At 54.6% G+C, this 27,239-nt stretch overlaps 1 protein-coding gene, 2 long non-coding RNA genes and 1 other non-coding gene across 6 annotated transcripts; 2 read left to right on the top strand and 2 right to left on the bottom strand.

The window, feature by feature from the left end:
* Positions 1 to 102: 102 nt before the first annotated feature.
* ST6GALNAC2 (ST6 N-acetylgalactosaminide alpha-2,6-sialyltransferase 2) lies at positions 103 to 11,809 on the top strand. 3 transcript variants are annotated; one of them, XM_074846892.1, is made up of 10 exons: positions 103 to 641; positions 6,256 to 6,348; positions 6,471 to 6,528; positions 7,182 to 7,356; positions 8,164 to 8,329; positions 8,414 to 8,552; positions 8,719 to 8,822; positions 8,983 to 9,066; positions 9,668 to 9,767; positions 9,946 to 11,809. In XM_074846892.1, exons 1-10 carry the CDS (start codon positions 517 to 519, stop codon positions 10,111 to 10,113), a joined length of 1,212 nt encoding a protein of 403 aa, XP_074702993.1. In that variant the 5' UTR covers positions 103 to 516; the 3' UTR covers positions 10,114 to 11,809. The 3 variants fall into 3 exon arrangements, 2 of the variants coding, with proteins under 2 accessions (XP_074702993.1, XP_074702992.1); XR_012625923.1 differs by lacking the exon at positions 103 to 641 and having other exon boundaries at positions 5,888 to 6,348; positions 9,946 to 11,089; positions 11,188 to 11,809; XM_074846891.1 differs by lacking the exon at positions 103 to 641 and having other exon boundaries at positions 5,888 to 6,348.
* A 1,165-nt stretch (positions 11,810 to 12,974) lies between these two features.
* Positions 12,975 to 16,376, bottom strand: LOC141932791 (uncharacterized). Its single transcript, XR_012625924.1, has 6 exons — positions 16,331 to 16,376; positions 15,520 to 15,617; positions 14,418 to 14,507; positions 13,609 to 13,679; positions 13,217 to 13,334; positions 12,975 to 13,054 (listed from the first exon to the last, which is right to left on the bottom strand). It is a non-coding gene; the product is annotated as an uncharacterized LOC141932791 (long non-coding RNA).
* Positions 15,687 to 15,761, bottom strand: LOC141933283 (small nucleolar RNA R38). The gene has a single exon (XR_012626053.1). It is a non-coding gene; the product is annotated as a small nucleolar RNA R38 (small nucleolar RNA).
* Positions 16,377 to 16,449: 73 nt separating the features above from the next.
* LOC141932894 (uncharacterized) lies at positions 16,450 to 21,081 on the top strand. The gene is made up of 4 exons (XR_012625954.1): positions 16,450 to 16,559; positions 18,355 to 18,437; positions 18,582 to 18,649; positions 19,562 to 21,081. It is a non-coding gene; the product is annotated as an uncharacterized LOC141932894 (long non-coding RNA).
* Positions 21,082 to 27,239: the final 6,158 nt, after the last annotated feature.

Below are 27,239 nucleotides of genomic sequence, written 5' to 3'. Positions count from 1 at the left end.
GCGTGGGCTGTACGTGCTGCCGGTTGTGAAGCAGCCGGTGGTGAAAGCACATGTTTTAGTCGAACAAGAAAGTTACAGAAAGGGGGACCCTCCCTGCTTTGTGAACTGTAGGTAGGTGGGTGGCATGAAAAGGAGGCAAAAAAAGCGCATTTCCCTGCTGGTCTGAGTAAATGTTTAATCCCCAGCTCGGAGAAAAAGCAGCTCAAAAGTGCTTTTTTTCTCAGCAAGTCTGAACCAGTCAGCCTGGTGCCTCCTCCCTCCGGCTCACACCCTCCCTCCCACCGCTTCGGAGGAATATCCCAGCCTGCTCCAAGGTGCAGCTGGGCACCCAGGGCAGGACGGAGCCAGGCCAGAGCGGGGTCTGCACCCACTGGGCTGGGAGAGGAGAGGAGAGGGGCTGGGAAGTTTGCAGGGCCCCACGCAGGCAGCGGCGGGACGGCGGTGTGCCCGGTGCCGGCAACGCGGGCTCCCACACTCCCGCTTGCCTGCGCTGCTCCAGCGGTTGCGGTGCCCGGGATGGGGTCCCCACACTGGAAACGGCTCTGCCTTTTGCTCGTGGCAGGTTTAACATCCTCCCTGCTCCTCTACGGTCACTACTACGCTACGGTGGAGTCGACCACCAGCCAGAGGATCATAGCCAGGTGAGGAGGGGACGGGGAGGGGGGTGGGAGGCAAGGATGTGCAAATCCAGCATGAGGTACCGTGCACTGGGGTGGGGAGGGGGAACTGGGGTGCCGCTGTGGGCTCCTCAGTGCAGGTTATCCCAGCTGTGCCCCTGGTTGTTGGCTGGTTTGAGAAATGTGCTCTGCCCCCGCCCCCACCCCCCCCCCAAGGTGTCCTGGGCATCGGGTCCTGCCCACGGCCACCAGCCAAGCCCAGGGGTGCCCAGAGTGGGACCCCGGGGCCGTGGGGGGCTGCAGGGGTCCCTGCATGGGTTCAGCCCATCACAGTGCGAAGAAACCATTGCTGGGTCCAGGGATGGCTGAGGCTCAGGGTGCTCAGCCCCCAGCAGGATCAAACCCCCCCTTCAGCAGCCAGCCAGACCCTCTGCGAGCCCCATGTGTCCCCGCTGGGCTGATTTAGGATCGGAGCTGACTGATTGCGCTGGGGAGGAGGTTTGGCCCCCGTGGAGCTGCACTGATCCCCCCACTGCAGGGATCAGCTGGGATCCCCAGGACTGCCCCCCTGCCCCCCACCCCCGGCTTGTAAACTCCTGGGGGCTGCAGCATTTCCCAAACTCCAGCAATTTGCATCTCCCCCTTCGTGGTCACGTCTGCCTTCCCTGCATCCTCCAATCTCCCCAAGCCCCTTCCTGACTCCCCCCGGTGCCAGGCAGGCAAGGGTGCTGGGGTCCCCCAGGGAGCCTGGGGAGTGCTGGGGAGCAGGGCTGAGCGGGCAGGGTGTGCGGGAGCCTGCACAGCACTTGGCCTGCAGGACCAGCCACCCTCCTCTCCTGCGAGCATCAGGTAAGGTGCCAGGAGAGTGCTACGGGTGCCCCTCGCCTCCACGCTGGGTGCTCTTGGGTGCTGCCAGTGCGACAGAACCCAGCTGCCTGGGTACTGCCCGGGAATGGAGGATGCTGTGGGGACTAGAGCTGGTCCCGCACGGGGTGAGCTGAGTGCAGCCAGCTTTGCACTGGGTGGTGCTGGGGATGCAGCTGGCTGGGCTGCCCTGGGCTCCAGACACTCTCTCTTCCCCAGCTGGAAGCCAGGGGCTCTCCTTGCCCCCTCCTGTCCTGCCCAGGGCAGAGATCCCCTCTCCTGCTGGGCTTGTGGAGCAGAGACATCCCCAGCAGCCCGGGCAGTTTGGCTGTTTCCACCCTCGGCCGTGCCGGGTGGGCAGCGGTGCCGGTGGCAGCAGCATTAGCCCATACCACAGGGTGCTCGGGGCAGGGCACGGCTGTGGAGCAGCTCCCCGCAAAGAGCTTGATGTCCATGAGAGGGGAAACTGAGGCCCATGAAGGCAGCAGGACGTGCCCAAGGACCACGCTGGAGCTGGGAATAGAAACCAGCCATGCCCTGGCACAGAGTCCGTGCCCATTCCCGGAGCAGGATGTGGAGGAGACCCATGGGAGGGGAGCTGGGAGTGGGTTTCCCCCACCATGTCAGGCTGCAGGTAGCTCAGCCACTGCCTAACCCTGCCTGGACCTGCCCCAGCCCCGGGTCCCCCCGCTGCAGAGCCAGCCTGGGCCCCTGCCCCGCGACCGATGGGACCGAGGCTCAGCTTGTCCGGCCCCAGAGAGGAGCCCAGGGCGAGGTAACGGAGCTAACCTGCGCTCCCAAGCTCTCCCGGACTTTTCCTCTTGGCTTTAATCCATCCGCTAAAGCTAGACCCAAACCAGAGTGAGTCCTGCTCGCTCTGATTCCCTGTGTTTACAAACACACCGCCCCGTGATCGCTGCTTGTCCAGCCTGACCCACACACCCAGAGGAATCGGCACTGCCCTGCCGACAGCTGTGGGGCTGAGCCCGGAGGTGAAACCGGGACAGCCAGCGTTTGGCACAGCTGACACGCCGTCACAGAGCGTTTCCCACTCTGCCTGCTGTCGGGGCAGAAAGGGAGGGTCAGGGTGCTCACGCCTTGGTGCAGGCAGCCATGTTTCGGTGGGGAGGTTTGTGTGAGCAGTGTCTCCATGCAGGTGTATGGGGGGATGAAGGGGGTTGGGGGGAAGCTGACCCCCCGATTGATGCTGGCTGCTGCCAGAACCAAACCACCCTTGGGCCAGGTAGCCATGGCAGTGCTGAGTTCCCCTCCAGTTCAGTGCAAAGCTGGTGACAGCATGGAGGACCCTACAGGGATGGGTGAAATGCCCCTGTCCCTGCAGAGAGCCGGCTGCCCTGCAGTCAGCGGGGCTGCAGGGAGCCGAATCCCTGGAGCCCCCGGGGTTTGACTGGGCACAGCCCTGTCCCACTCCCTGCCCGGCCATCTCTCTGAAACCCCACCGGCGAGCTGCTGGCACCGCTTGTGCCTTTATTATTAGGCAGACGGATGAGTGTGGAGCTCGGCCCAGCCTCGCTGTGCCGCTCTGGCTCTGCGCGGGGGAAAGATGCTTCCTGGAGCTCGGCACTTTGCGGTGGGATGGAGCAAATACCTTCCTAGAGTGGTTTTGTTCTGCTGCTTCGGCTCCCTCAAATGGCTCTGCAGGGCCCTGGGAGTGTTTGCTGAAGATAAGGCCGGAGCGTGTGCTCACAACACTTGTACACAGTGTTATCATCCGGAAACGGGGGGTGGCCACGGACCAGAGACGTCATATTTGTGAATGCCACGGTGGTGAGAGAGCGCACCCAGGCTTGGCTGGCTCTGCTGCCGTGGCTGGTGCCGGGGCAGCCATGGGCCACTCCTTCCCCAGAGCCCTATTGTGCATCAGCCGGTCCTGGGGAGGGTTGTCATCTTCTGAGTCAACCAAGCATCACGAGGTGCTTCACCACATCCTGGCAGGTGACGTCAAAGCGTTCGGCTCCCCAACGCGCTGCTGAGCTGCCATCTGGCAGGGGGGGCCCTGCCGCCCCACGCCCTCCCCAGCAGGGTTTGGGCAGCGGCCGCAGCCAGGATGGCTGCGGCGATGCTGGGGAGCTGCCTCCAGCACCCACAGCTGGGATGTGAGCGCAGGGAGGTGCTGACACGGGGATTGAGTTTATCAGGTCGGCACAAGGTCTGGAAGAAGCGATGAGCGAGTGCCACGCACCATGTCTGGCCACGGGTGGAGGTGGGAGCCGACCCGCTGGGCTGCCTGCGCCCACCTCCTTCCAGCCAGCCTGAGCACGGCTGGGTCTGAGCCCCCCGCGCTGCCCCCGGCGCTCCCGCAGCACGCCTAGCAGCTCAGAATGTAGCCCAGCACCCTCTCGCTGCCGGTGCTGGGCTCTTTGCCTTGTCCTGCAGGCACTGGGACGGGAGGGGGAAGCGTCTGTACCAAGAAACAAGAGCGGGAGAGCTTGGAGGGCTGAGGAGCAGCTGGGTGGGCAGAGATGTGCAGCTGGGGCTTGTGAGCCTGACGGGGAAGGGCTGGGAGAAGTGGGTTTTGTGCAGCTCCTGGGCAGCAAGACCCTGAGCATGGTGTGTGAGGGGAACGGCGTTTGGTGCTGGGCTGTGCCTCTGCGGCCACAAAAAGGGTGGGTGGCCAACTGGGGGGCTTTGCGTGCAGCAGGGTTTGCTGCTGCTGGGAATTCAGTGCTTTGTAGGAGCTGGCTCTGGCTCTGGAGCAGGGAGGTTTCTTCAGTCCCTGGTCTGTTGTTTGGGTGCTGGTAACCTCGATAAGCTCCTGCCGGCGAGGCATGTGGGCCAGGGATCCCCCACGTCGTGAGGTGGAGGAAGCAGGCAGGGCTGGGGCGGCTGAGGGTGAGCTCCTGGGGATCCCCCGGCTGCTGGCTGCGGCTGAGCTGACTCAGCATGTGGAGCTCTCCTTGGAGCTGTTGCGAGGCCCTTGCACCGGTGAGCTTTGCTCTGACCAGGGTGTGCTGCCTGTACCTCGCAGAGATGGGCTGAAAGAGCCGCCTCCAGCGTAACCACGAGGTCTCGCACAGCCTTTGGATGGCCTTTCCCAGCCGGTGCCTTGCTGTGCACAGACCCTGCCAGGGCAGCTCCGCTCCTGTCCGCAAGCCGAGGGAACAGGCAAGTTTGGTCAGGCTGGGTTTATTTAGCTGCTCACAGTGATAACACCAGAAAGGCCCTGCAGAAAGCTGCAGCTCCAGCATCTCCCTGGGACGGTTCAGTCCCACCTTGGTGGACCCTCCCCGGGATTTGTCCTCCCTGCTCTCTGCCAGCTCCGGTGCTCCTGGGATGAGCCTCAGGGTTGAGCTGGTGGCTGCAAGGGGAGGTGGGCGCAGCGCCGTGCCCAACCCCTCTCCTGGCTCTGGTGCCAGCGCTCCTGCACTGTACGCAGCAGGATGGTGCTTTGCAGGCGTTCGGGGGCAGAACGTGGCCACGGGGCAGGGCTAAGCCAGGCACCTTGTCCCTGGGCTGGAGTGAATGGTGGGGGCTCTTCAGGGCAGCAGGTCTTGCTGGGGAGCTGCCTTTTTGTGGGACACCGAGGCACTGGCTTGATTAAAAAGCTGCCCTGCTCCGCTAGCAGTGCTCAGCCCCCTGCGCAGGGAGGACACCTTTGCCCTCAGCATCCCCTGCCCAGAGCTGGCGGTGCTGGGCCGGTGCAAGGAGGGAGCTGAGACTGAAGCCCCCTTGGCCCTGACTCCCAGTCCACGCCTGGGGAAATGCTGCAGCTCCCGGTGCCAGCACCCAGGCAAGGTGCTGGGCTGTCCCCCCTGTGTCGTGCCATACCCCTGGGGTGGCACAGAGCGGGGTTTAGGTGACAAACGGGTCTGGATCCACTCCCGGGCAGGGCTGAGGGTGCTGCTGGTGTTGACAGGGGCCATGGTGGGGACAGAAACCCAATGCCTGTCACGCTGGCAGGGGCCGGGGGGGAGGCAGAGCTTCGCTCCCCACCTGCCTCTACCTGTCCCTGGGCTCCCAAGCAGAGATCCCGTAACAAGGGGGCCCTTGTCTCCTCCACAATACCCTGCTTCTGGCCTGAGCACCTGCCGGCTGGGCTGGAGGCGGTGCCGGGGGGGCTCTGAAGGGCCCTTCTGTGCAGGGATGAATGGGAGCCTGTTCCCCACCTCCTGCTTGCCAGGCTGCGACCCTGCCCACCCCAGCCCCCAGCCCCACACCCCCCCTGGGAGGCTGGGGCTGCTCTGCCAGGCCCCATGGGGCTCAGGGCACCCCACGATGCTCGGGGTGGGAAGCCTCTGTCCCCCGGCACTAAATGAAGGATCAGGGCATGCCCCAGCTGGCCCCATGGCAGAGCAGGGTCCCAAACACCCCAAGAACCTCCAGATCCCAGTTGCCGATTGCTTCTCCAGTGTAGCAACTAAACGTGTCCTGCTGGCCTGCCCGGCATGTCCCAGCCCCGTCCCCCTCAGGCTTGGGAAGGGTGGGATGGTGGGAAGACCAGGGAGGTCTTGGCAGGGTCTTCCCCAAGGCTGCAGGCTGGGCTGGGTGCGGTTTTTGGTATGTGGGGGTCCTGGAGGTGGGACCTGCCAGGAGTAGGTGGCTGCTTTCTGCATAAACTCAGTGTTTTGCAAATCCATGGCTCTCCGCTTGCAGAAACAGGCACAGACAGGGGGGCGGGTGGGCAGGGGCAGCGGTGGAGGGGAGCTGAGCAGAGGTGGTGTCCTGCCCCGTGGCTCTCACAGGTGGTGGGTGTTGGGGTGCAGTGGCTCAGTGTTACCTCCCCAGCTGAGCCCCTACCGGCTTCTCCTCCCAGCCTGCTGCAGCCAGAGCCGCTGGTCCTGGCTCCGCTGGGGACATTGCGCCGAGCCACCAGCCGCAGATGGGCCCTTGAAGGCGGCTTGGAGAGGTAAGGGGGGAAGGTGTGTGCAGCCATCCTGGCATGAGCTGGGAGGCCCCTGCCTACCCTGCAGTTCCCCAGTGCCCCACTGAGGGATTTTTTTACTCTGCTATATGTTTCCCCCTTTCCAGTGGGAAGTCCTTCAAGTCTTCTGCTGAGCTGGAGGAGCCCAAGCCCAGCAGAAAGCAGGTAACCATTAGCACAGTATGGTGAGTGTCCCTGGTGCCCCTCCTCGCTGGGTTTTGTTGGGTGAAGGTCTGTGTGGGGAAGCTGAGGAGGAGCAGCTTTGTCTGGGATGGGTTTTGTGTGTGTGTGTGTGCAGAGGAGCAACCTCCTCCATCCGTGCATGTGGGTCTCCTCAGGCCTCCCTGCTGCTGTTGCAACACCTCCCCAAGTTCCCCAATGTGGAGGTTGGAGTCAACATCACCCCCTCCCTCCAATTCCATGACACCTGGGCCACCAGCCCTGGCTGGAGACTTGTGAGGATGGATCCAGGCTCTGGGAGGGATCAGTCCTGGGCACTGGGGCTGTTCTTGTACAGCAACGGCCTTTAGCAGGACTCCCTCACTAGAAGGTGCTGAATCTTTCCCAGGGCTCATGCTCTCAGGTGACTCTGTAAGCCCTGGGCCTCCCAGCCCTGGTGAGCTGGGTACCAAAGGGAGTTTTACAGCAGTAAACCAAGGCATGAGGCAGTGCCCTGCCTGGGTGACCCAGCAGGATGTGTGATGGACAAGGAGCATTTCTGTCCCTGGGTTTGTCCTCTTCTTGGTGCCTGCTGAGGGATGGAGGTGTCGGAGGGAAGGTAGACCTGAGATGGAGACTGAGGTCCTGCTCCCTCCCAGCCAAGCATGTGCCTCCACTCGGTGATGGCCAGAGCAAAGGCAGACCCCAAGTTTGGGGAGATCTTCCGCTTCGACACCCCTGTGCTGATGTGGGACCAGCACTTCACCCCGGAGACCTGGGACAGGCTGAAGACACGACACGTCCCCTACGGCTGGCAAGGATTGTCCCAGGCAGGTACGGACCCAACTGGGATGGGGGTGACAGCAAATGGGGCAAGGGGGGTGATGGGAGGGCTCGGGGCAGCTCGAGGGGCCTGGAGAGCCCAGCAGAAGGGACTTGAAGACACGGGGCAGGCAGAGAAGCCCTGCAGAGGAGCCAGGGACGTTGATCTCTTCCCAGTCTGCCTCCTGGGGTGTGGGGCAGAGGGGAACGGCTTTATAAATGCCGCTTGCTGCATCTTGTGACATTTTCCCTGAATAAAAGCTCCAGTGTGTGCATGATTATTAACTGGGGCCGGAGAAGCTTGGACAACCCGCTCCATTGCTGTGGATGGAGATTGTTTCCCTTCCTACCCCAAACCCACTCTCTGCTCTCCCAAGCAGCCGCTGGCTTCAATCCCTGGGCTGGGAAGTGCTGGGGGCAGCAGGGGGGAGTGAACCGGTGGCAGTTGCAAGGAGGCATTGTCCGGAGGGGACATGGCCAGCACGGACAGCAGCATCCGCAGGGCTGGGGCTGGAGATGTCCGGATGCATCCCCATGCCTTGCACGGCCTCAGGTGGCCACTATTGGGAGCAGGCTGTGGGGGGCTGTGAGGGGGTGACACCAAGCCTGGGAGAGGAGGGGCTGGCTGGTGTCCCCCCATCCCACTTGTAGACCCCTCTCCCACACAAGGATGGCATGAGCTTTCTTGTGTGTGGCTCCTGGATGTGCTCTTGCACAAGCCTGTCTGCGCGCGCTGTTGCATGCTTAAGCGCGCATGTGCTCCCGCGGGCTGACACACACCTTTTCCCCGCTGACCGGACCCATCCTGCTCTGTTCCAGTGGTGGGCAGCACCCTCCGGCTCCTCAACGCCTCCGCCAACAGGCACCTCTTCGACAGGGATGCCTTCCCCGGGGGCTGCGTCCGCTGCGCCGTGGTGGGCAACGGCGGCATCCTCAACGGCTCGCGGCAGGGCAAGGCGATTGATGCGCACGACCTGGTCTTCAGGTGCGGACGGGTCCCGGGCAGGATGGAGCTGTGGGTGCTGGGGCAAGGCCAGCCCTGGACACATGTCCTGCGCTTTTCCCGCAGGCTTAACGGTGCCGTGATCAAAGGCTTCGAGGAAGACGTGGGGACCAAGATCTCTTTCTACGGCTTCACAGTGAACACCATGAAGAACTCCCTCATTGCCTACGAGGAGTATGGCTTCACCCAGATCCCCCAGGCCAAGGTGAGACCCCGAGGGCTTGTTGGGGAGGTGACCCCAAATTGTCATTTGAGGCTGGGCTTGCCCCTCCAAACTTCTCCCCATCTCAGGAGCCCTCAGTCCTCGCTGTGCTGGTGTAGGCAGTTCCCCAAAGCCCCCCCCAAGCACTGTGTCTGTGCCCCCACTGCAGGACCTGAGGTACATCTTCATCCCCTCGGATTTCCGTGACTACGTCATGCTGAAGTCAGCCATCCAGGGCAGCCCAGTCCCCGAGGGCTCAGACAAGGGGGATGAGTGAGTAGCACCCCAAAATTCCCCCAGCACCTTTGGTGATGCACTGGAGGGCACGTGACTTCCCTGCCCTCACCCCACATCTGTCCCTGGTGGGATAAACCCCAAGTAGCTCCAGGACTCCTGTGACGTGAATTCTGCCCTTCTCCTCGCCCCTCTGCAGCCCACAGAAGTATTTTGGACCGGAGGCATCTGCAGAGAAGTTCAAGCTGCTGCACCCAGATTTCTTGCAGTACCTGACAGCGAGGTGAGAATGATGAGGACCACGGCTGCTGCCCAGCTCTGCTCTGGGCTGGGCTCAGACTACCTGCGTCCTGCCGTTGCTCTCTCCGGTACAGACCAGTGGCTGCCCAGCATCAAAGTGCAGTCCCAGCCCTCCCCAGGCACTGGAACTCCCTCTGCCCTGCTCTCTGCAGACAAGCCAGAGGCATCTCTCCCCTGCCATTCCTATTCACTGCAGCACAGCTCACATCCCCTCCTACAGCTCACTGTGCTCACCTTGCCTCCCATTTCCCAAAATAAATTAAATTTTAACCTAGTCTAACAGGAACAAAGGGAAGGCCCAAAGGGATTGTCTTTTCCTACCTTTCACGAAAGCAGGTCCTGGGTTGGGGTGATTTCAAATGGTGCTGAGGTGCCTTTTAGCAACCTGCAGCAAATGAGCTGAACCGTAGTAGCAGCCATTGGAGAATCCACATTTCACTCGGTGCTCCTGCCTTACCGGGCTCTGGCATCACCGAGCGCATGGTGGGGGCTGGACGGGCGCTGGGTGCTGCTGGGTCTGGTGCTGGGGGCCGCGGTGCCGTGCCAGCTGTGAGCCCCCCCCGACCCGCTGTGCCCACCGGCAGGTTCCTGCGGTCGGAGCTGCTGAACACGCAGTACGGCTCGCTCTACATGCCCAGCACCGGCGCCCTCATGCTCCTCACCGCGCTCCACACCTGCGACCAGGTAGGAGGCCATGGGGCCACCTTCCCTCTGGGGACAAGGACATCCCCCCCCCTTTGGCTGCTATAAGGCTCCTGGTGGGGACCAGCGTGTCCCGGTGGCTGTCCTGCATGTGCCACCCCCCGTACCGGAGGTGGAGCCCTGACCCTGTCCTTTGTCTGTCTCACCTCCCTCCCCGCAGGTCAGCGCCTACGGGTTCATCACTGCCAACTACGAGCAGTTCTCAGACCACTACTACGAGGTGGAGAAGAAACCGCTGGTGTTTTATGCCAACCACGACATGATGCTGGAGGCGGCGCTGTGGAGGAGCCTGCACCGAGCGGGGATCATGACCCTCTACCAGCGGTGAGGCCAGGCCATCGCCCACGGGGGCAAGTCCAAGGACTCCTGTGGCTCTTCTCTTTCCCGAAGGCCACCTTCTCCTTCCCGAGGGCTCTCCCCAGCCAGCCAGCCCAAGGAGCAGACCCGCTGCACCACAGCCGGCGGTGGTGTGACGGTAAGGGGCGAGCCAAAGCTGGTAGAGGAACGTTGCATTTCCTCGGAGATCTCCGGCAACGTTTCGTGGCTCAGTGTGATTGAACGTGGCCTTTGGGGCACCAAGAAGCACCACGGCGTGTGGCTGTGACCTCCCGGCCCCACAAACGTGGCTGTGGGGCAGCAGCGGCCGCTGTGAAGCACTGGAGGGGCAGGGTGATGCTGGAGCCGTGTACATGTGGCAGCCTCTGGCTGGAAAACGCCCTTCACCTTGTTGTCACCCGCCAGCTCCAACACTTGGCACCGTGCTGGGAGCACAGCAGGCACGGTGAACCCTTGGGCTGGAGACTACATCACCCAGCTAGCAGGAGGGGGCTGTGCTTGGACAACACCTCCCTCCCGCACTGCAGAAAGTCCCAAACTCCAGCCAGCTCTGGGTTGGCATGTGCTGCTTCCAGAAGGATCCGTTTGCCTCCATGATCACTGGGAAAGACAGCAGCCTGCTGCTCTCTCCCATGACTCTCTGTCATGTTTTCACAGAATCCCAGAATCATTCAGGTTGGAAAAGACCCTTGGGATCATCGAGTCCAACCATCAGCCCTACTCTACAAGTTCTCCCCTACACTGTATCCCCCAACATCCCATCCAAACGACCCTTAAACACATCCAGGGATGGTGACTCCACCCCCTCCCTGGGCAGCCCATTCCACTCTCTGACCACTCTATGAAAATTTTTTCCTCATGTCCAGTCTGAACCTCCCCTGTTGCAGTTTAAAGCCGTTCCCTCTTGTTCTATCGCTAATTCCCCGTGAGGAGAGACCAGCACCAACCTCTCTACAATGTCCTTTCAGGTAGTTGTAGAGAGTGATGAGGTCTCCCCTCACCTTCTCCTCCTCACACTGAACAGTCCCAGCTCCTTCAATCGCTCCTCATAGGATTTGTTCTCCAGGCCCTTCCCCAGCCTCGTTGCCCTCCTCTGCACTCGCTCCAGCCCCTCGAGATCTCTCTCGTATTGAGGTGCCCAAAACTGGACACAACACTCCAGGTGTGGTCTCACCAGTGCAGAGTACAGAGGGACTATCACCTCCCTGCTTCTGCTGGTCACACTGTTTTCAAACAAGGAAGATCTTAAAAGCCATCAGCTGAGTAGGGTTACTGCAGCTCAGCTGGGACGTCAGAAGCACGGGCGGCCTCTGAGCATCCTGGAGTTGAGGGCCCTGCAGCTCCCGTGTGTGCTCATGGGTTGGTTGGGTTTTTCTTGCATGGAGACCGTGTCCTGTGCGTGCTTTGGGAAGGCAGCCCCACACCAGGTGGGTTAGCAACCTGCTAGCTCCTTGGGGGAGTCTAAATGATCATCAGTCTTTTTTTTTTCCTCCCCAAAAAAATCCAAGGGAGGTGAACGTCTTGAACCCCTCAGCCACCCTGTGTAAGCCAGCGCTGCTCAGGAAGACCCGCTGGGGAGGCTGCTGCAGCTGGTGGTGGCTGGAGGGTTGACCCAGCACAACAGTGTAATCTGAGACACCTTCCCACTTTGTGTAATTACATAAATGTTGAATGATTGTTTTCTTTTATGCCCGTTTCTGTTGTTTTGACGAACCGGGTGGGGGTGACACCCCCTACCTCCTGCAGCAGAGGAGCTGTAGCACACAGCAGAGTGAGACTTCCACTGGGAAACAGCCCCAGAGGGATGGGAGCAGGGTTAAACCCAGGAGACCTGGGCTGGAGCTGAGGAGCGGCTCTGAGCTCAGCCTTGTTCCACCTGGGATGTTATCTAGTGAATGTCAGCTGGGGAGGAACGATTTACTGCGGAGACAGCAAGAGATACCCGGGCCATGGGCCAGGGAACCTCCAACCCCCTCAAGCTCACAGCAGGCTCCTGCCAGCCAGTTCCAAGCAGCATTACAGAAGGTTAGTCTGTAAACCCGTTCCAGATGTAATCTCTAGCGTGGAGCCCATCGTGTGTTCCAGGTCTCAAATTAACATTTGTTCGCATCAGAGCCACCTTACAATGGCACAAGGCAGCCTGTTAGGCCTGTTTTTTATTCACAAGCGCTCAGCAAAACCTCTTTCATGACAAGAACGAGCCTGATCCTCACATCACCTGACCAAAACAGCACCAAAACCTCTTCTAACCAGCTCTGGCCGAGCCTCAGCACAGCCCACGCAAGTGACCTTGAACATGGCAGTCAGCAGCACCTCGACACACTGGGCAAAAGGATTTTAAAACGAGTGCTGTCACGGGGCGGCATCCTGCCAGGAATCCCATCCAGCTCCTGGGCAGAGCTGTTTGTGCCCATCGGGAACTACCACACCCACCCTTCATTCCTGTTTCAAAAAAGGAGGTTTTCTAGCCAAGGGTGGCGCCCAGCCCTGCAGTTAAACACACTCCATTTCAAGGGCTTATCAGACAAGGAACCTGATGGCTGCACTACTGCCTCTCTCTTCTCCCTTATCTTTGAGCTTCGAAGCTGACCACAAGAACCTTCTCTGCCACCAGTCCTAGCTTAGCCATAAGCAGTTTTGTCACAGTCACCATGAATTGCTTTTCTTCAGCTTTCAGCATCTGCAGACACTGAAGTCTCTAGGTATTGGGGAGGAGCAGGTTTTGCTATGAAGGGTAAGCTCACAACTGCCTGAATTTCAGGAAGTGTTTTAACCCCAAATCCTTTCTACCTGCTCAAAATCATTTCTGTTCAAGTAGATAACCTTTACAAAAAACCCAACTTCAACTCCCAATATTTTCTATAACTTATTTTATTCTGGAACAGAAGACTGCAGGGAACCACTTTTTCCTCCAGCTAGCTGTAGACCAGGTCCTAGGGGAAAAAAGACAGTGTCAGAGCAAAGCAACTGTCAGCTGAAAAGTTCCTGATCTGTACTATTTAATCCAGAGTACAGGTCTCAGGAGACAAACTCTTGCTCCCCACAAGCCACTGGCACTAGTACCCAAATCCTCTTTGGCTTTACTGGGAACTTACCCAGGATGCAGCTGCAGCAGCCACCCAGCAGCGAGGAGGAGCTGCGGTTACAGACATGTGGCCATTTTACACGGTTGGGAAGGGCCCCCACTCCCGAACAATCTTCCTTGCTTTGCTTCTAAAGTTGGGAGACACCACAAAGCAACACTGTAACTGCTTTCCTAAAAAAGTCTGTTCTGAAACAATTCCTGCCCCCCTCTACTCTCAAAGCACTGAGCAGCTTTCACTTTTCCTATTTATCATCAGGCTGCCCCTTCAGTTTTTTCCCCTTATTCCTTGGAAGCCGAAAGCCCCACGTGCTCTCCCCTGTGACTGGAACACAGCAGTACTGACAGAGCAACCCATCTGGCTGCTGCTTTGTAGTACCATTTCCTCCCCTTTTGCATACCAACCTTGATTTCTTAAGAAGTCCACTGTCATCAAATTTGCCAGTTCAGCCTGTCAGCGAATGTTTATTGATCTTCTGCAAACAAATACAAATCCTGTTAAATAAAGCATGAAATTATTTAGCAGAATGCAGCTGTCAGCTACCTCGAGACAAAGTGCTGCCGCAGCCTGTGTATTCAATGACTGTACATCAGGTCAAATAAAAAGGCATTTCGTATCTGCCCTTCAACCTGCAGCTGTGCCTCACTGTTTGGATCAGCAACTTAAAAGCCCTTTACAGATCTAAACGGTGCTATGACAGCAGCAGGCAGCACTTACAGCCCCTGTATCTGGGCTCTGGAAAGCTGGTGGCCGGACAGCCAGTGGGAGTGGGACTGGGCTTGTGCTGCAGTCACTCATCGCAAGGGCAGGAGGAAAGGGGAGACGCTGCTTTTGCCCTCCTGGTGCCACTCGTGTCAGCTGAGTCTTTGCAAGGCGTAAGAGACCCACTAAGGGAAATATATAAGCCTCAGTGTACAGTTGTTTCTCCCTCACAGCTGAGTTGTCAGACAGGGATAACAGCACATCACAGGCTCAGTTTCTCTCCCGCCCTTGGCTATATAAACTCCTCAAGTTCTACAAAATTACATACAGCAAAGACACCCAGATGCCAACATGCTGATGACCAGCGTTCTTCCTGATGACTGGTATTTTTTCTGGTAAGCGTTCAAAGACTAGATATTCTGCTCAGCAGATGAGTCACGCAGCGTACAGATCTGACATATAATTAATAAATTAAAAATGAGCAGCATGCAATACTGAAGCATTCTCTTACCAGCTTGAAGCTCAGCTCAGCAGCTGCCCTCTTGCCAAAGCTGTCTTCAGGCAACAGTACAACCCCAGGATTCTGCAGGACGATTTCCTCCTAAATACAAGTTGCATTGAACACCGTTAGCAACAAATAAAGTTTGTCCTCCACTCATTTCTTCTCCACCCCTTCTGAAAAAAACAAGAGCAAGTCAGGAACTTTTCCGTTCAGAGGCAGGCAAATTTGTCTCACAAACTTAGCACAGCAGAAACCTGTCCCTCGGGGACAAAGGATCATGCCTGCCTGTGAGTTGTCTCACTCAGAGATAAGAAATTTTGGGAAGTGGATGCTATTTAAATCATTGCTTAGAAAAAAACCCACCAGCTCGAGACTTTGGTGGTTTAGACCCTTTTTAGCTGTTTGAAGCAGACACCCTCCTCATCATCATACAGAAACATCTCAGTCCAACTCCCTCCTTGCACACAAGAATAATCAATTCATCCAGGATGTAAACTGTCTATGGGCCTATCTTGAGAAATGCATTCAAACAGACCTAAAACAAACACCTCCCTTCTGGGGAAGGATTCAGGGTGTGTCCTTTCTAGGATGACCCTGTGGTGTACATGAACTGCACCTCCCCACCCCCAGCAACCTGATCCAAGTTTGCAACTGCCCCAGTGCACCTCCGGCAGGCAAACAGAACAATTATTCTTTCACTAGGTCTATTTCTGTGACAAATACAGTTATGAGATGGGCTGTGTCAAGTGTCTCTATAATGGGCTGTCATCCAATCCCTCCGACTTCTAATCCTGCTCATCTTTGACCACGCTGACAAGCAGGTGCTCTGCTGGGCACCAACAACAGTAAATTTCCCATTCATTTTGTGCTGCCTTTCAACTTGTGCTCCATGGCAGCAAAGGGCTGCACACTCAGGTGGCAGCTGCAACAAAGCTACAGCCTTGATTGGCTTAATTACATTAATCAAGCCATTGGGCTTTTATATTTCCTCCCAGTAGCCTCAGGAACACAGGAGGATATCATCTGACACAGCACAATGACTCTTATTTCCATAGCTCAGCAAGAGGTGAGAAAACTAGACTATGACAAGAGAGATGCTGATGTTTCTCACCATTGTGCAGCTGGTGCAGGTTTACTGTCAGTCTGGTGAAGGAATCGGCTTCCCTGGCAGGTGAGTGTTTTCACCCTTGCTTGACACCACGCCATGCTCTGAAACAGAAAGGGGACGGAGTGTCAGTTCATGTAACAGACCCTTCTTTTACCTTTGTGTCTTTAGTGCTGAGCCTCAGAGTTGTGCTTCCACAGGGGAAAGATCAATTTCAGACAGGGATAACCTTATCATCACTAGCTCAGCTTCCAGAGCAGCCAAACCTGGGCCAGGTGGGGCCATCCCAACAACTGAAACCTGTTCCCGGCTCCGGGGTCAGCGTGCTCCTCGCCCGGGCAGCAACGGCACCCGCTGGCTAGGACTCGCCCCAGGGCCCTCTCTCTGCGTGGGTACTCGATCGAGGGGACGGGTCATGCGGGCTCAGCCCGGCAGAGCGCTCAGAGAAGCCCCGGCACCGCGCTGATGGCAACGCTCAGGCTGAGCTACGGCAGCTACCGTATTAAACACCCTCCCACAGGCGCTGCTGGGGAAGAACCGCTACAAGCGTAGACAAAACCAGTGCTGCCAGGCGCATCCCGTCCAGGCGGCGAGCAGGAGCCATGGGGCCCAGCGCAGCCCGGCCTTGCCTACCGCCATGGCGGAAGGGGGGGGGGGCAACATTACGTCCCCACAGGCAGACATCGAGGCCTCGCCGCACCCCTACAGGCAGCCGCGGCGACGCGCAAAACTGCTGCGCTCCCCCTCCCGCTGTCCCCGCGCCCCTCGGGGCCGCCGTGCCCGCGGATGCCTGGCGATGGCAGCGCGCCCTACTCACCCCGCGCGGCCCAGCCGCCATGTCGACGCGGAGACGGAAGTGGGGGGGGAGGGGGGGCTGCGCGCGCCCGCCAAGCCTCGCGAGAGGCGCGGGGGCTCATGGGAAGGGCAGTCCCGCCCCTCCGCAGCCGCCATCGCTGGGCAGGCCCGGCCCGGCCCTGTCGCCGCCGTAGGGCCCGGGCACCGCCCGAGGCACCGCGACCTCGGGGCTGGCCCCCGGGAGCGTGGGGGTGAGCTGGGATAGGGGGTGTCTGGGGGACAGGAGCTGTGAGCAGGGCTGGGGCCCGCGCTCCATCCGCTGTCTGCCAGGGTGGAGAAATAGGAGACAGGCAAAGACCGAAGTGTGTGTAACTCATCACTAGGGTGAGGGTCGGCTCCTCCAGAGGCCACTTCTACAGCTGTAACCTTGGCCAAGGGCTCAGCAGCTGATGCACGGAAGCATGGAGGTGGAGGGGGTCAGCCTCGGTGATACAGGCACATGCACTTGGAGCTGGGCCTGGGCTCCATACGCAGAGCTCTTGCACTGTCACGGTGCTCACTAACGGCGTTTATTCATTCTTCATGTGCCCTGTTTACTGGGGAGACACGCGTGATTGTATTTAGCACGCTAAATGCTTCAAAAGGCTGAACAAGCTTTAGCTCATGTAGGAAGGGGGCACACTTCAAAAAGGCTAACTAGCTGGAGATTGGGGATTAGTCAGAGATTAGTAAATTTATGTGCCGTGCTTTGAATATGTGATGCTTCCAGTGTGTACTATGATTGGCCTTCGCTGTTAAAACCTGCCATGAAATCTATAGGGTCCTCTTTAGCTTATAAATAATAACGAAGTGTAAATAGAACCAAGGGGAGGAAAAATAAGAATATCTAATACCCACTTTCTCCCTCCAAAACTTTATCCATCCTTGTGATGAAAAGCTCCAGTGACTGGAAATGGAAAGCAGACAAACATGAGTCTGAAAGTGGAGACGTCTTGAGTACAGATGAAAGCCCTGTATTTAACGGAAATGTCTGAGTGCCAAAGTGGGGGATTCGCAGGCCCTTGAGACGTTGGAATCAAAGATGTGCTTGCGGAACGTTGCCCAGTTCCCCAGAGCGATAGCAAGAGTAAGCTTCCTACATGGGCGTTGTACTGTTACCGTAAAAGCCTGTCACAGGAACTCTAAGACTCGTTTTGGAGTTTTAGAAAGCAGGCGTTCTTTACTGCAGCGCTGGATGCACGGGGGTTCGTTCTACCTAATGTGCACATGCTAAAACAAAAGTTCATCCTTTATATACCTTAAATACATGAATATTCATACATTTTCCAAGAAGTCTCCACCTTTCTGCTTATCTATTACATGTACATAATGCTGGCATTGCAAAACTACACCACGCATGCACGGGGGTCTTGGGTGGTGGTCAGTGGTCGTTTGGGGCGTTAGCCCCCTACTGCTTTTTCCCTTTTATGGTCACAAGTCTTTTTTGAGGCCAGTTTCTTCTCCTTGGATGTTTCCCAACTCTGTTGTCCAGCCAATCTGTTCTCTCTTACCTGCCTTGTTTGAGCATTTCTGCCAGGATGTATCTATTCTCATGGTTAGAATATTTTCTCTGTACATTTTAATCACTCAAGCCTTGTTAAATACAAAGTTAAACATTGTTTGGTAAAAGAATTTCTGAATATTTAAGGTATAATGGAATGTTTTTCTTATCACTAATTGTTACAGGCCTCAACTTGCTGGCACCAACTGCTCACAGGCATCAACTCCCCCCCTTTGAGACTTATAGGATAATGTAATATCCTGTAAGTCTCATTCTATATCAGTTTCCTATATTTGATTCTAAAGCATAATTGTGAGCAGCAGCTACAACACTGAATCATGATACGTGCTAGAACACCGATACCGATTATCATTGTGATCATTACAAACAAATTTTTCAACCATGTCCAATTCAGTAGCCAAGAGGTGAGTTTGTGCTGCAATTCTTCAAAGCCCCAGGATGTATTGTCCTTGGTGACCTGAGGCAGGACCTCTGTCTGTTCCCAGATTTCTGCCAAATCCGTGGAAACTATACCATTCTGATCTACATATACACAACAGCTTGTGTTAATCACCTTGTGAAGCCAATTGTAAGTCAAGGGCCATTTGATTTTGTAATACTACCTGAGATAAACTGGGCACTTCAATTTGTAATGCTTGTCTGGTGTCCATAGTTCTGTTTTCTGTGTTCTCAATTACGGTGAAGATATTTACGATTGTCTTTTCCAATTCAGTTACTCTGAGCCAAGGGAGAAACCATCTAACAAAACTGGAATGCATAAGGACGATCTGCTATAGCACTGTGAGTCTTTCTGGTTTGTCCTCACCCATCCACTCTGTTCATGCAGCTTATTAACTACTGTTATATTTGGGACTAGGGCTCCCAGGGTGCACACCCCTTTCCATCCTAGGGGTAGTATTTTCTGAGCTCAGTTACCACACAGCCAATACCATCCTCTTCCTTATGTTTGGGGTACGGGCCACCCAATTGAGGGTTTGGTTTTGTTTCATTTAAATCTAAGAGGGCTAGATCAAATTGGCCATTTACATACCCCATGTAACTGTTACACCCCTTGCTTAGTCCTGCATCTATAGTATTGGTTTTTTTACAGTATGGAGTTGTTGCATCATTTAAATGACATCGCTGTATACAATGATAGTTACAGGATACTTGTGGTTCTTCTATTTGGATTTCTTGTTGATTAGTCATGTTAGCACTGCCTCACTGAAAGGCTGCGCTCATTGTCATCTGTCCATAGCTCTGGCCTTGAGTAATGTGATATTATTGTGTAAGAGGGTATTGTCAGGGATTGGAATTGTACTTTGGTGTTCCTAAAGAGTGTTCTGGTAAATGTGTACAGACCCAACAATCATTTCTATGCAGTATCCGAGTAATTTGTTGTGTTAAAATTAAATGGAGATTCTGATTCCATTTTGGTTCTGGCCAAACTTGACCCATGGCTATTGTAATTGTCACAGACCAAACATAAAAGTCAATCGTGGTCTCCTTAATTTCAACGTAAGAGGAGACTGCTGCTCCGCTACCTATGGGGTGGGAGAGGTAGATATGGCAAAAATCATTGGTAACTTGTATTGGAATTGAAACAACAGAACCATAAGGCAGGAAAAATCCATGAGGAGAGTACCCAGGCCCAAACCACACATGCGCTCTGGGCTGGGGGCGTGGAAATCCATTTTCTTGCTGTGTACGCAGATCCCAACTCCGGCAGACCAGGGCTGCAATCAACAACCATGACCAGAACCCTGGGAATAACTCAGAGAAGGCACTCTCATCTCATGATAGAGACACCATCTGTGAATTGATACCACCAGAAGAGTCACAAGAGGAGAAGACAAAATGTATACAATTCTGTTACTTTGTATTGGGGCACTTATTCTGTTAGCTATTGCTCTAATTATTCTTTTAATATATGTTTGCCTTGCGATTGTCATGGTAGACAATCAACTCCTGATCCCCCAGAGCTGTAAGCAAGTCCTCAAACTCGGCCTGGGACACATTTTGATTTTGTAAAATCAGTTAGATTGAAATATGTTATGGTTAAAATATGTTATTAATTAGCATAGCTACCGTGCGATGCATGATTACATGTACTGTCACTTCTATTTCTTCTGTACTTCCTTCTAACTGTTCTGTGCATATCACCCCCGTGGACAAGGGCTACGAGGACTTCAGGAAATGGTACCAATCAATGTTTAAGCTATGGGCTGGTGTGGTGGATGCATGCGCAGACATTTGCCTTAAACGTTTTTTGGTGCAGAGAAAGCCACAAGCAAGAACGAGACGCCGGTTTCTGGACTGAACAATACGTTCAGTGGAGTCGAACTAGGCAAGAACCTGTGGTTTTGATGCCTGTCAACAGCTAACTGCACAGGCGTAGGGTGCTAGGTTGTTGACTTTGAGGAAGGGTCTTGCAGGCATCAGTACGGCGTGGCCAGCTTATCTGTTGCCTGACCTGGCTGCCCGGACTGCCCAGTCTGTGAAAACCTCGTGTTATCCTAAAGAGCTGAGTCCCATGAGCTGGCTGTGCTAATGAGGAGCTTGGTGTCTCTGCTCCTGGATTCCCTCCGATGGCTGGGAGACGGCTCCGTGCTGCTGCCCACACCAGCCGGCCCCTCTCCCGGCGAGACAGTCAAGTTCCCAGGGAAAGGCAGTGTGACTTCATGTTTATTTTTAGTGCCTGAATCTTCCTGGCCTTGTTCCTGTTTTAGAACCTGATTTATTATTTTTTTTCTAGAGCATAGATTTAACCCAACTCGTGAGTCCTTTGCTTTCCAGAATAGCCCATGTTGTTTCTTAAAAGTCAACAGACTGCAAGAGGCACTTTTTTTTTTTACAATGGTGCAAGAAGGCTGTAAAGAGATGCCAACATGCTGTTAAAAATAAGCTGCTTCCAACACAAGTGGCTGACTACGAGGTGTTCCCCAGCCCTCTGTGCCCTCTGCTAGCTGCAGAAAGTCTAGCAGGCTGCCCTGGGAGCTGGGAGGCAGCAGCCTGCAGCGAGTCTTGTGCTCTGGCATGAGGGCATGAGAGCTTCAGCGCCTTCCTGCACCACAGGAGCCTGGTGCACGAGTGTTTGGCCTGGTGGGAAGGTGGATGATGTTACAGAACAGCAGTAATTAATGCAGCCTTTATTGCAGCGGCCTTTGCTCTGTGAAGATGTGACTGGCAATCTGCCTGACTACTTTTAGCTTTCCAAATAAGCAAATACATCAAACCCCACAACTAGAATTAGCCCTTTAAGTCCCCAAGGGACATAAGGGTTTTGGGTTTTTTTAAGTAAAATAAAACAACTAAAATCCTCCCTTGTGCAGAATTTGGATCCTGGAAGGAGGGAAGACATACACTTGATTTTTGGGTGGAAGCTGCTTGGACCATAGACTAACTAACTGTCTGCTTGTGCCTACAAATGGGTAAGCTCTGCCAGGTACCAAGTAAGGAACTGGCTCGACAATGTAAAGCTCAGAACGGCATGAGCTAAGTGTGCAGTGGGTTGACTGTAATTACTCATGGTTGCAGCGCACAGATAATGTTTCCAAGCATATTTTAGAGGCAGAACAAAGACTCTGGATGAAGAGATACGGTCATTGCCTCGCCCATGCCCACGCTCTCTTAAATCTCTGCAATTTCTCCTGTGTGGGACTTAATCTCAGCTCTTCCCTTTAGAGGGCGTCCATGTCACACACATCTTCAGCGCGCAAACTTCACCCGGGAGCTGCAGTACAAGGCGAAGCCTCCCAGAGGTCAGCAGAACATGGTGGCTCTTCTGGAGTCTGTGAACCTTCCTAGGGATGCGAAGGAACTTAGAGTCTGGCCTGAACAGTTCTGGTTGAACAAATTCTCCTTCCTCAGGCAGTCGCAGTGCTGCTCCCAAAGGCAATTTGGACATAATTTTGATAGACTTCCTGTGGCCAATCTCCATCAGTTACGGTATTTTCTTGCTCCAGTCTCTGAAAGGTTGAGCAAGTAAAGAAGGCTATTAAAAGGCCATGGAGATCTACATGTGAACATTTTGGGGCTGCTCTCAACTTCCCAGCAGAGGATCTGGAGGGGATTGCTTCCTCCAGCAAATCGTATGCTACATTAAGCCCCTGTCTTTTGGCTTTCTCAAGGCACTTCGGCATCTGTCCTGCAAAGTCACAGCATTCCCCTTTACAAGGAAGTGGCAGCTCTGCTGTAGGGTGTGTGGTTATCCCTAGAGCAGATAACAGAGAATGGGCAGAATATGTGACAGAGAAGGGAAAGGCAGAAACACAAACAGAAATCAATGACAGAACCTCTTCAACTTCAGCTGGGCTTTGATCCCACGCTTAAATTGAAGGACAAGGTCCCCACCCATTTCCCCTCTTGGCTGCCTGTAAGTCCCTCCAGGGAGAAACTCTCCATGCTTACTGATAGCAATTTGATTTCCTCTTGATTTCCCCCCCCCTGCTTCTCCTGGTCCCACCTTGCAGACAGGGTTCCACAAAGCCTGGAGAAACAAAGCATCTGTTTATTCAGAGATGCCCTGCTGTGGTGATCATCTTCCACATATGGCTGGGGGAAGCAACCAGGGTATTTGAACACATTAAAAAGCTAGTCCCCCATGGCTAATTGCGTCTGGCAGGCACCAGCCCCCTGCATGGCTTGAGTGTACAAAGCATGAGGAGACGTCGAGGTGCAGGGGGTAGCTAGATTGATGCTTGCCTCTCTTACATATGCTGTGTGCACAGCAGTGCACAAAGAACAGTCCCTTGGGGTACGGCTGGAGATTGCTTGCTGGTATTTCAGGTGCCAGACTTGGGAGAGAAAAGATCTGTAGTGTTAAAAAAAAAAAAAAAAAGCCTGCCATGAGGTCCCAGATCCTGGTGTCTGCTGCTTCAAATCAGTCCCAAGAAATACCAGAAAGGCTCTTTGGAGCTCAGTAGCAGACAGCAGCAGCATCTTCCCACACAGGACAAGGCACGCTGCAAACAAAACGTTCTTCCCTTCTCCCAGTGGCAAGCTCTTAAGCCTCCATTTAATGTTAAATACACGCTTAAACCCATTCCTCCTCAGCAAGTCCTGTGTGCTTACGTGGAATTTTAGCAGGCTCAGAAATGCTCTGCTGTAACTGGGGCCTATCTAAAGGCTGACCCTTGTACACTGAATAACAGGAGCTTTATCTTTACAGAATATCTGTGCAGCGAAGGGATGGCTTTTCTGGGAGCATGGTGGTATCTGCAGGTGCCATGATATGGATTCCTGCAGGTGAAGAACAGAAAAGGCTCCCCTTTCTCCTCCCGACGGTGCTAAACAGCAGAAGAAATGTCAACTTCAGCCACTCAGCTGTTCCTCCCACTTCTTCCCTATTTCCTCAACTGAGTTTTGGGCACGGTGCACCAAAACCTGTCTTAAGGTACCATCCTCAAGTGCAAGAGGGAATGGAGCTTGAGGAGATGATGTCAGGGGAACAGAGACAAACTGATCCGCTGACTTGATCACCTCAGGTCTGATGTCCCAGCCAGGCAAAGTGACCATCTTGTCAGAGCTAGCCAGATTGCGTTCACAGCTTCGTTCCTTGGAGGAGCTGATCAGAACAGAGAGCACACAACAAATTGTTCCGATTGCGGTGTGTGCATAGATAATCCCTGGGGCCAGACATATGCACTTGTTGAACAACAGCAGTAGGAATCCAGCTTCTTCATGGATGAATATGTTTAATTAAAATATATATCATCAGAGCATACCCAGAGATGGAAGATGTGTACAGCTACACAAATGCACTCAAAGATAGTAGGAAAAATGTTAACACTGTAAAGCTAGTGAAACCAGGCGTAAGATTTCCATCACTGAAGGTCTTTAAGGCCCAGCTAGATAAGCAGTTACCAGGAGAGGAGAGTTGACCTTGCTTTGAGCACAGAGATGGATCCTCTCCATTTTCTGTGTCAGCCTGAGAGATTAAAAGCACGGTAAGCAGAAAAGGAGTGAGTTGGTATAAAAATATCTAGGCAATATTAATGAGTAACTTCTCAGGTCCTCTTTTATTGCAAACAGTTTTTCTGTTTGCTTGGATTGCTTGGCCAACCAGCCGTTGATTCAGTCAACCCAATCTGCACTGTCATATAAGCAATATTTCATCTATCAAGCTTAGATACAAGAAATATGCTAGGCACGCACGGAGCCAACAAGCATATTCTTGCAAGTAATTAGCATAAGCTGCACTGAGGTCAAGCGGTTGTGTCAAAGCACAATACAAATCACCAACATTTCTTCCTACTGAAGACTGAAAATGGAGAATTGTAAATGCCATATCTCTGGCTTACCTCTTGCTTCCCATCGTTTATACCAGAGGAAGGAGATAATTGTTTTGAGGTACTTTTGAGAATAGCATCTCTGCTGCTTTCATTGCTTTGTGGAAAAGAACATCTTTAAATGATGAAAGGGCACATTATTTCAGGACCCGTTAGGTCATTTTTCTTGCCCTTATGCAGGGAAAGCAGGCCAAATGCCTAGTTTGACCAAGTCCATAGTGGTAAACTGAGGTCTCACTAGATTAGAGGGCAGTTGGGTAAAGCCCTGCAGTTAACTCCTGCTGTCTGTAAGAAGATCTGCTGAGGGCAGCCTCTGGGTGACATCTCCTTGAAGGAACCCTGCTGCAGAGCATCAGGCCGAGGGCCATCCAGACTAACATCATTTTTCCAAGAGAGGTCCAAAATGGTTGCCTAGGGAAGTACAAGAGCAGGGTGATTACATATAGTACATCTCCCAGTACCTTCCCAGCCACCAACCATTTGAGGGGTGTGAACTTTGAGAGCCAGATGTCAGTTCAGTGCCTCCACTAACAGGTTTTCTCTGGAACAGAGATTTCAATTATTTTATTTTCCATGAACTTGCCCAGTCCCCCTGTCAACCTGTAACAGCCATTCCCTCCTGCAGGGAGGACTTGCACAGGTCAGTCCGTGCTGTGAGAAGGACCAGCTTCCTTTCGTTTGTTCTGTGTCTGGCTCCTGTTAGTTTTGTTTGATGGCCCATGAATGATCCTTCCTACCCACCCCGCCTGTGTGGGCAGAACTTATGGATCTGCTTATCCTTCCCTTCTCTTCAGGCTCCCAAGTCTGATCTCTTTAGAAGAGATCAAAGAGTGAGGGTAGTATTGTTTTAAACCACTGGTTTCCTACAGAATATGATCTATCCATTTGCAGATGGCTTTTATGGTCTCCAAAGCCTCCCATGGATTAGTCCATGGTTGACTGTATAAACATTTTCTCTATCCCACATCCTGCTTCCACAGCATGTCTCATACACATTTCTCTGTCCTTTCACTCAGTCCAAACATCCTGCAAAAAGCCTCCAGCTCCCCTCAACAGCCTTCCTCACTCCCTTTCCCCCCGGCCTCTGCCAGGTTGCAAATAAAACTCAATCAGCCCAAGACAACCCCCGAATTCTTGGAGACCTGCCCACGAGGGAGAGACTCACGTGCCTTTCTTTCTGATTTAACTACCAACACATGTACTGCTGCTTTGTTGTTGACCTAATGCTTCTGCTGTTGCATAAAGGTCGGTCTGTCTTCAGCCGTCTCTCCCCCTGCACATTTCAAGTGCTCTCCTTTCTCCCCTCAGCTGTCATCTCAAGCAGCCTTGCTGCCGATGGAGGTGGGCGGGAGAACACGCACCACGGGAGATGGCTGATCTTCCGTAGCACTTGTGCTCAGGGATGGGAGAACTCAGCCGCGGCGGCATCCTCCTCCACCTCTCCTCGCCACGTCAGGGGGAGAAAGCCCCACCACGGCTGCCCGCCACATATGGGTGCACCATCACTGGTGTGTGAGCTTGGGGAGTGCTGCTGGGGGGGGCTGTGTGGTGGGAGCTGGACATGCACCCCTTTATCTAGCAAACCAGGGGCTGCCCTTGCCGGCACTCCTCTGGCACAGGCACACAGCAGAGCCTGCAGAGGAGAGGGAGCTGCTGCAGCTCGCCAGTCTCAGGGTAACCCCCTTCCCCGGCAGCTGGTGGGGGCATGACTCAGGCTTAGGGGGGTCGTGGGGGTTCCTTCTGCCAGACCAGGTGTGGGACAGGCAAACTGAGGCAGGAGTAACCAGGACAGCGTGGGTGGTACTGTCTCAAAGCACAGCACCTGATTTACCAGAAGTTGTGTGTGAAGCGCTGCTGACTTGGAGCAGCTGGCAAAAAAGTGAAAACAATCCCCGCCCCCCCCATCATTATTTAAACAGTATAAAGGTCTCTGTAAATGTTTGAAACAACAACATGGTTGGGAGGGGAAGGAGGAAAGACAAACAAGTTTGCTGTTTCAGCTTCACAGAAACAGATCTTAATTTTTGGCAGGGCTTTATTCATCCAGAGGATCCAGCTGCTAACGGGCTTTGGGAGGCTCCAAATTCATAATCGCTTCCCTAACATTTTTCTCCAAGAGGCTGCAGTTTGGCACGGACACCACCTTTGATGTCTGCACTTGGCCAGCACCTTGTGCTGTAGGATCCCAGTTCAGGGCCGGGGCATCTATGCTAGGAGTCAGTGGCTGTGAGTGCTCCCAATGATGTTTTTCCTTCCTAGACCTGAGGTTCACGGTGGTCAGAGCTCAGCAGGAGCCAGGGAGCTCAAAGGAGGCAGGTGCTGCAGGCTGGGGTACCCTGCCTGTATGTGAGCAGGATTCAGGAGCCCCTCTTTCCCCTGAGCACCTCTCTCAGGAGATGGGGGGTCCCAGCTCCTGGCCCACTGCCCCTCCTTCCTCATCTGCCTTGGTAGCACTACCAGCACCTGGTGCACAACCACAGCAGGAACCCTGTGTAATTCCTGTTTAAATACACAGCTGGCAACACGACTTTAACTAATTCAGTTTTTTTGTGTTGAAGAGCTGGAGCTGTACCCTGGTTTGGCTGAGAGGGACTTGATCTGAAGCCCTGGGTGTTGCAGGCTGCTGGAGACCGTTGGCTACTCTCCAGCCTCCATGCAGATCTGGTGCTCTGGATCCCACATCCCAAGTCCTGGAGCATCTGCCCTAGAGCAGGATCATCATCTGTGTGGGATCTCAGGGGAAGGGACATCCTTCTCAGCGGGGGGGAGACTTTGGGCTGGGAAAATGAGGGTGCATCTATGAGGAGGACATATGAGAACAATGTCCCTGGGGAGCAGAGGAGGGCTGTACTCCCCACCAACCTGCCTGAGGTCTCAGCTGGTCACCACCCTGAGCTGGGGCTAGTTTCTGCCCACTCCCATCTGCTCTGCTCCTGCCCAACCAGGGAAAGGGCTTGTGCTCCTGCCCAGTCTTGTGTTCGCCCCGGTCTTCTCCTGGCCCAATCCTGCTCGGCCCCATGCCTTGCTTTGGGGTATATATCACCTCAGCATCCATAGCTGAGAGATGTCTCTGCTGTGAGTTGCTTTGGCTGGTGTGTGCA

The sequence above is a fragment of the Strix aluco genome, chromosome 21 (assembly GCF_031877795.1).
Source record: "Strix aluco isolate bStrAlu1 chromosome 21, bStrAlu1.hap1, whole genome shotgun sequence".
NCBI classification, from domain to species: domain Eukaryota; kingdom Metazoa; phylum Chordata; class Aves; order Strigiformes; family Strigidae; genus Strix; species Strix aluco.
Note: the sequence above shows the minus strand (reverse complement) of the source record. Positions and strands in the feature narration are given on the sequence as shown.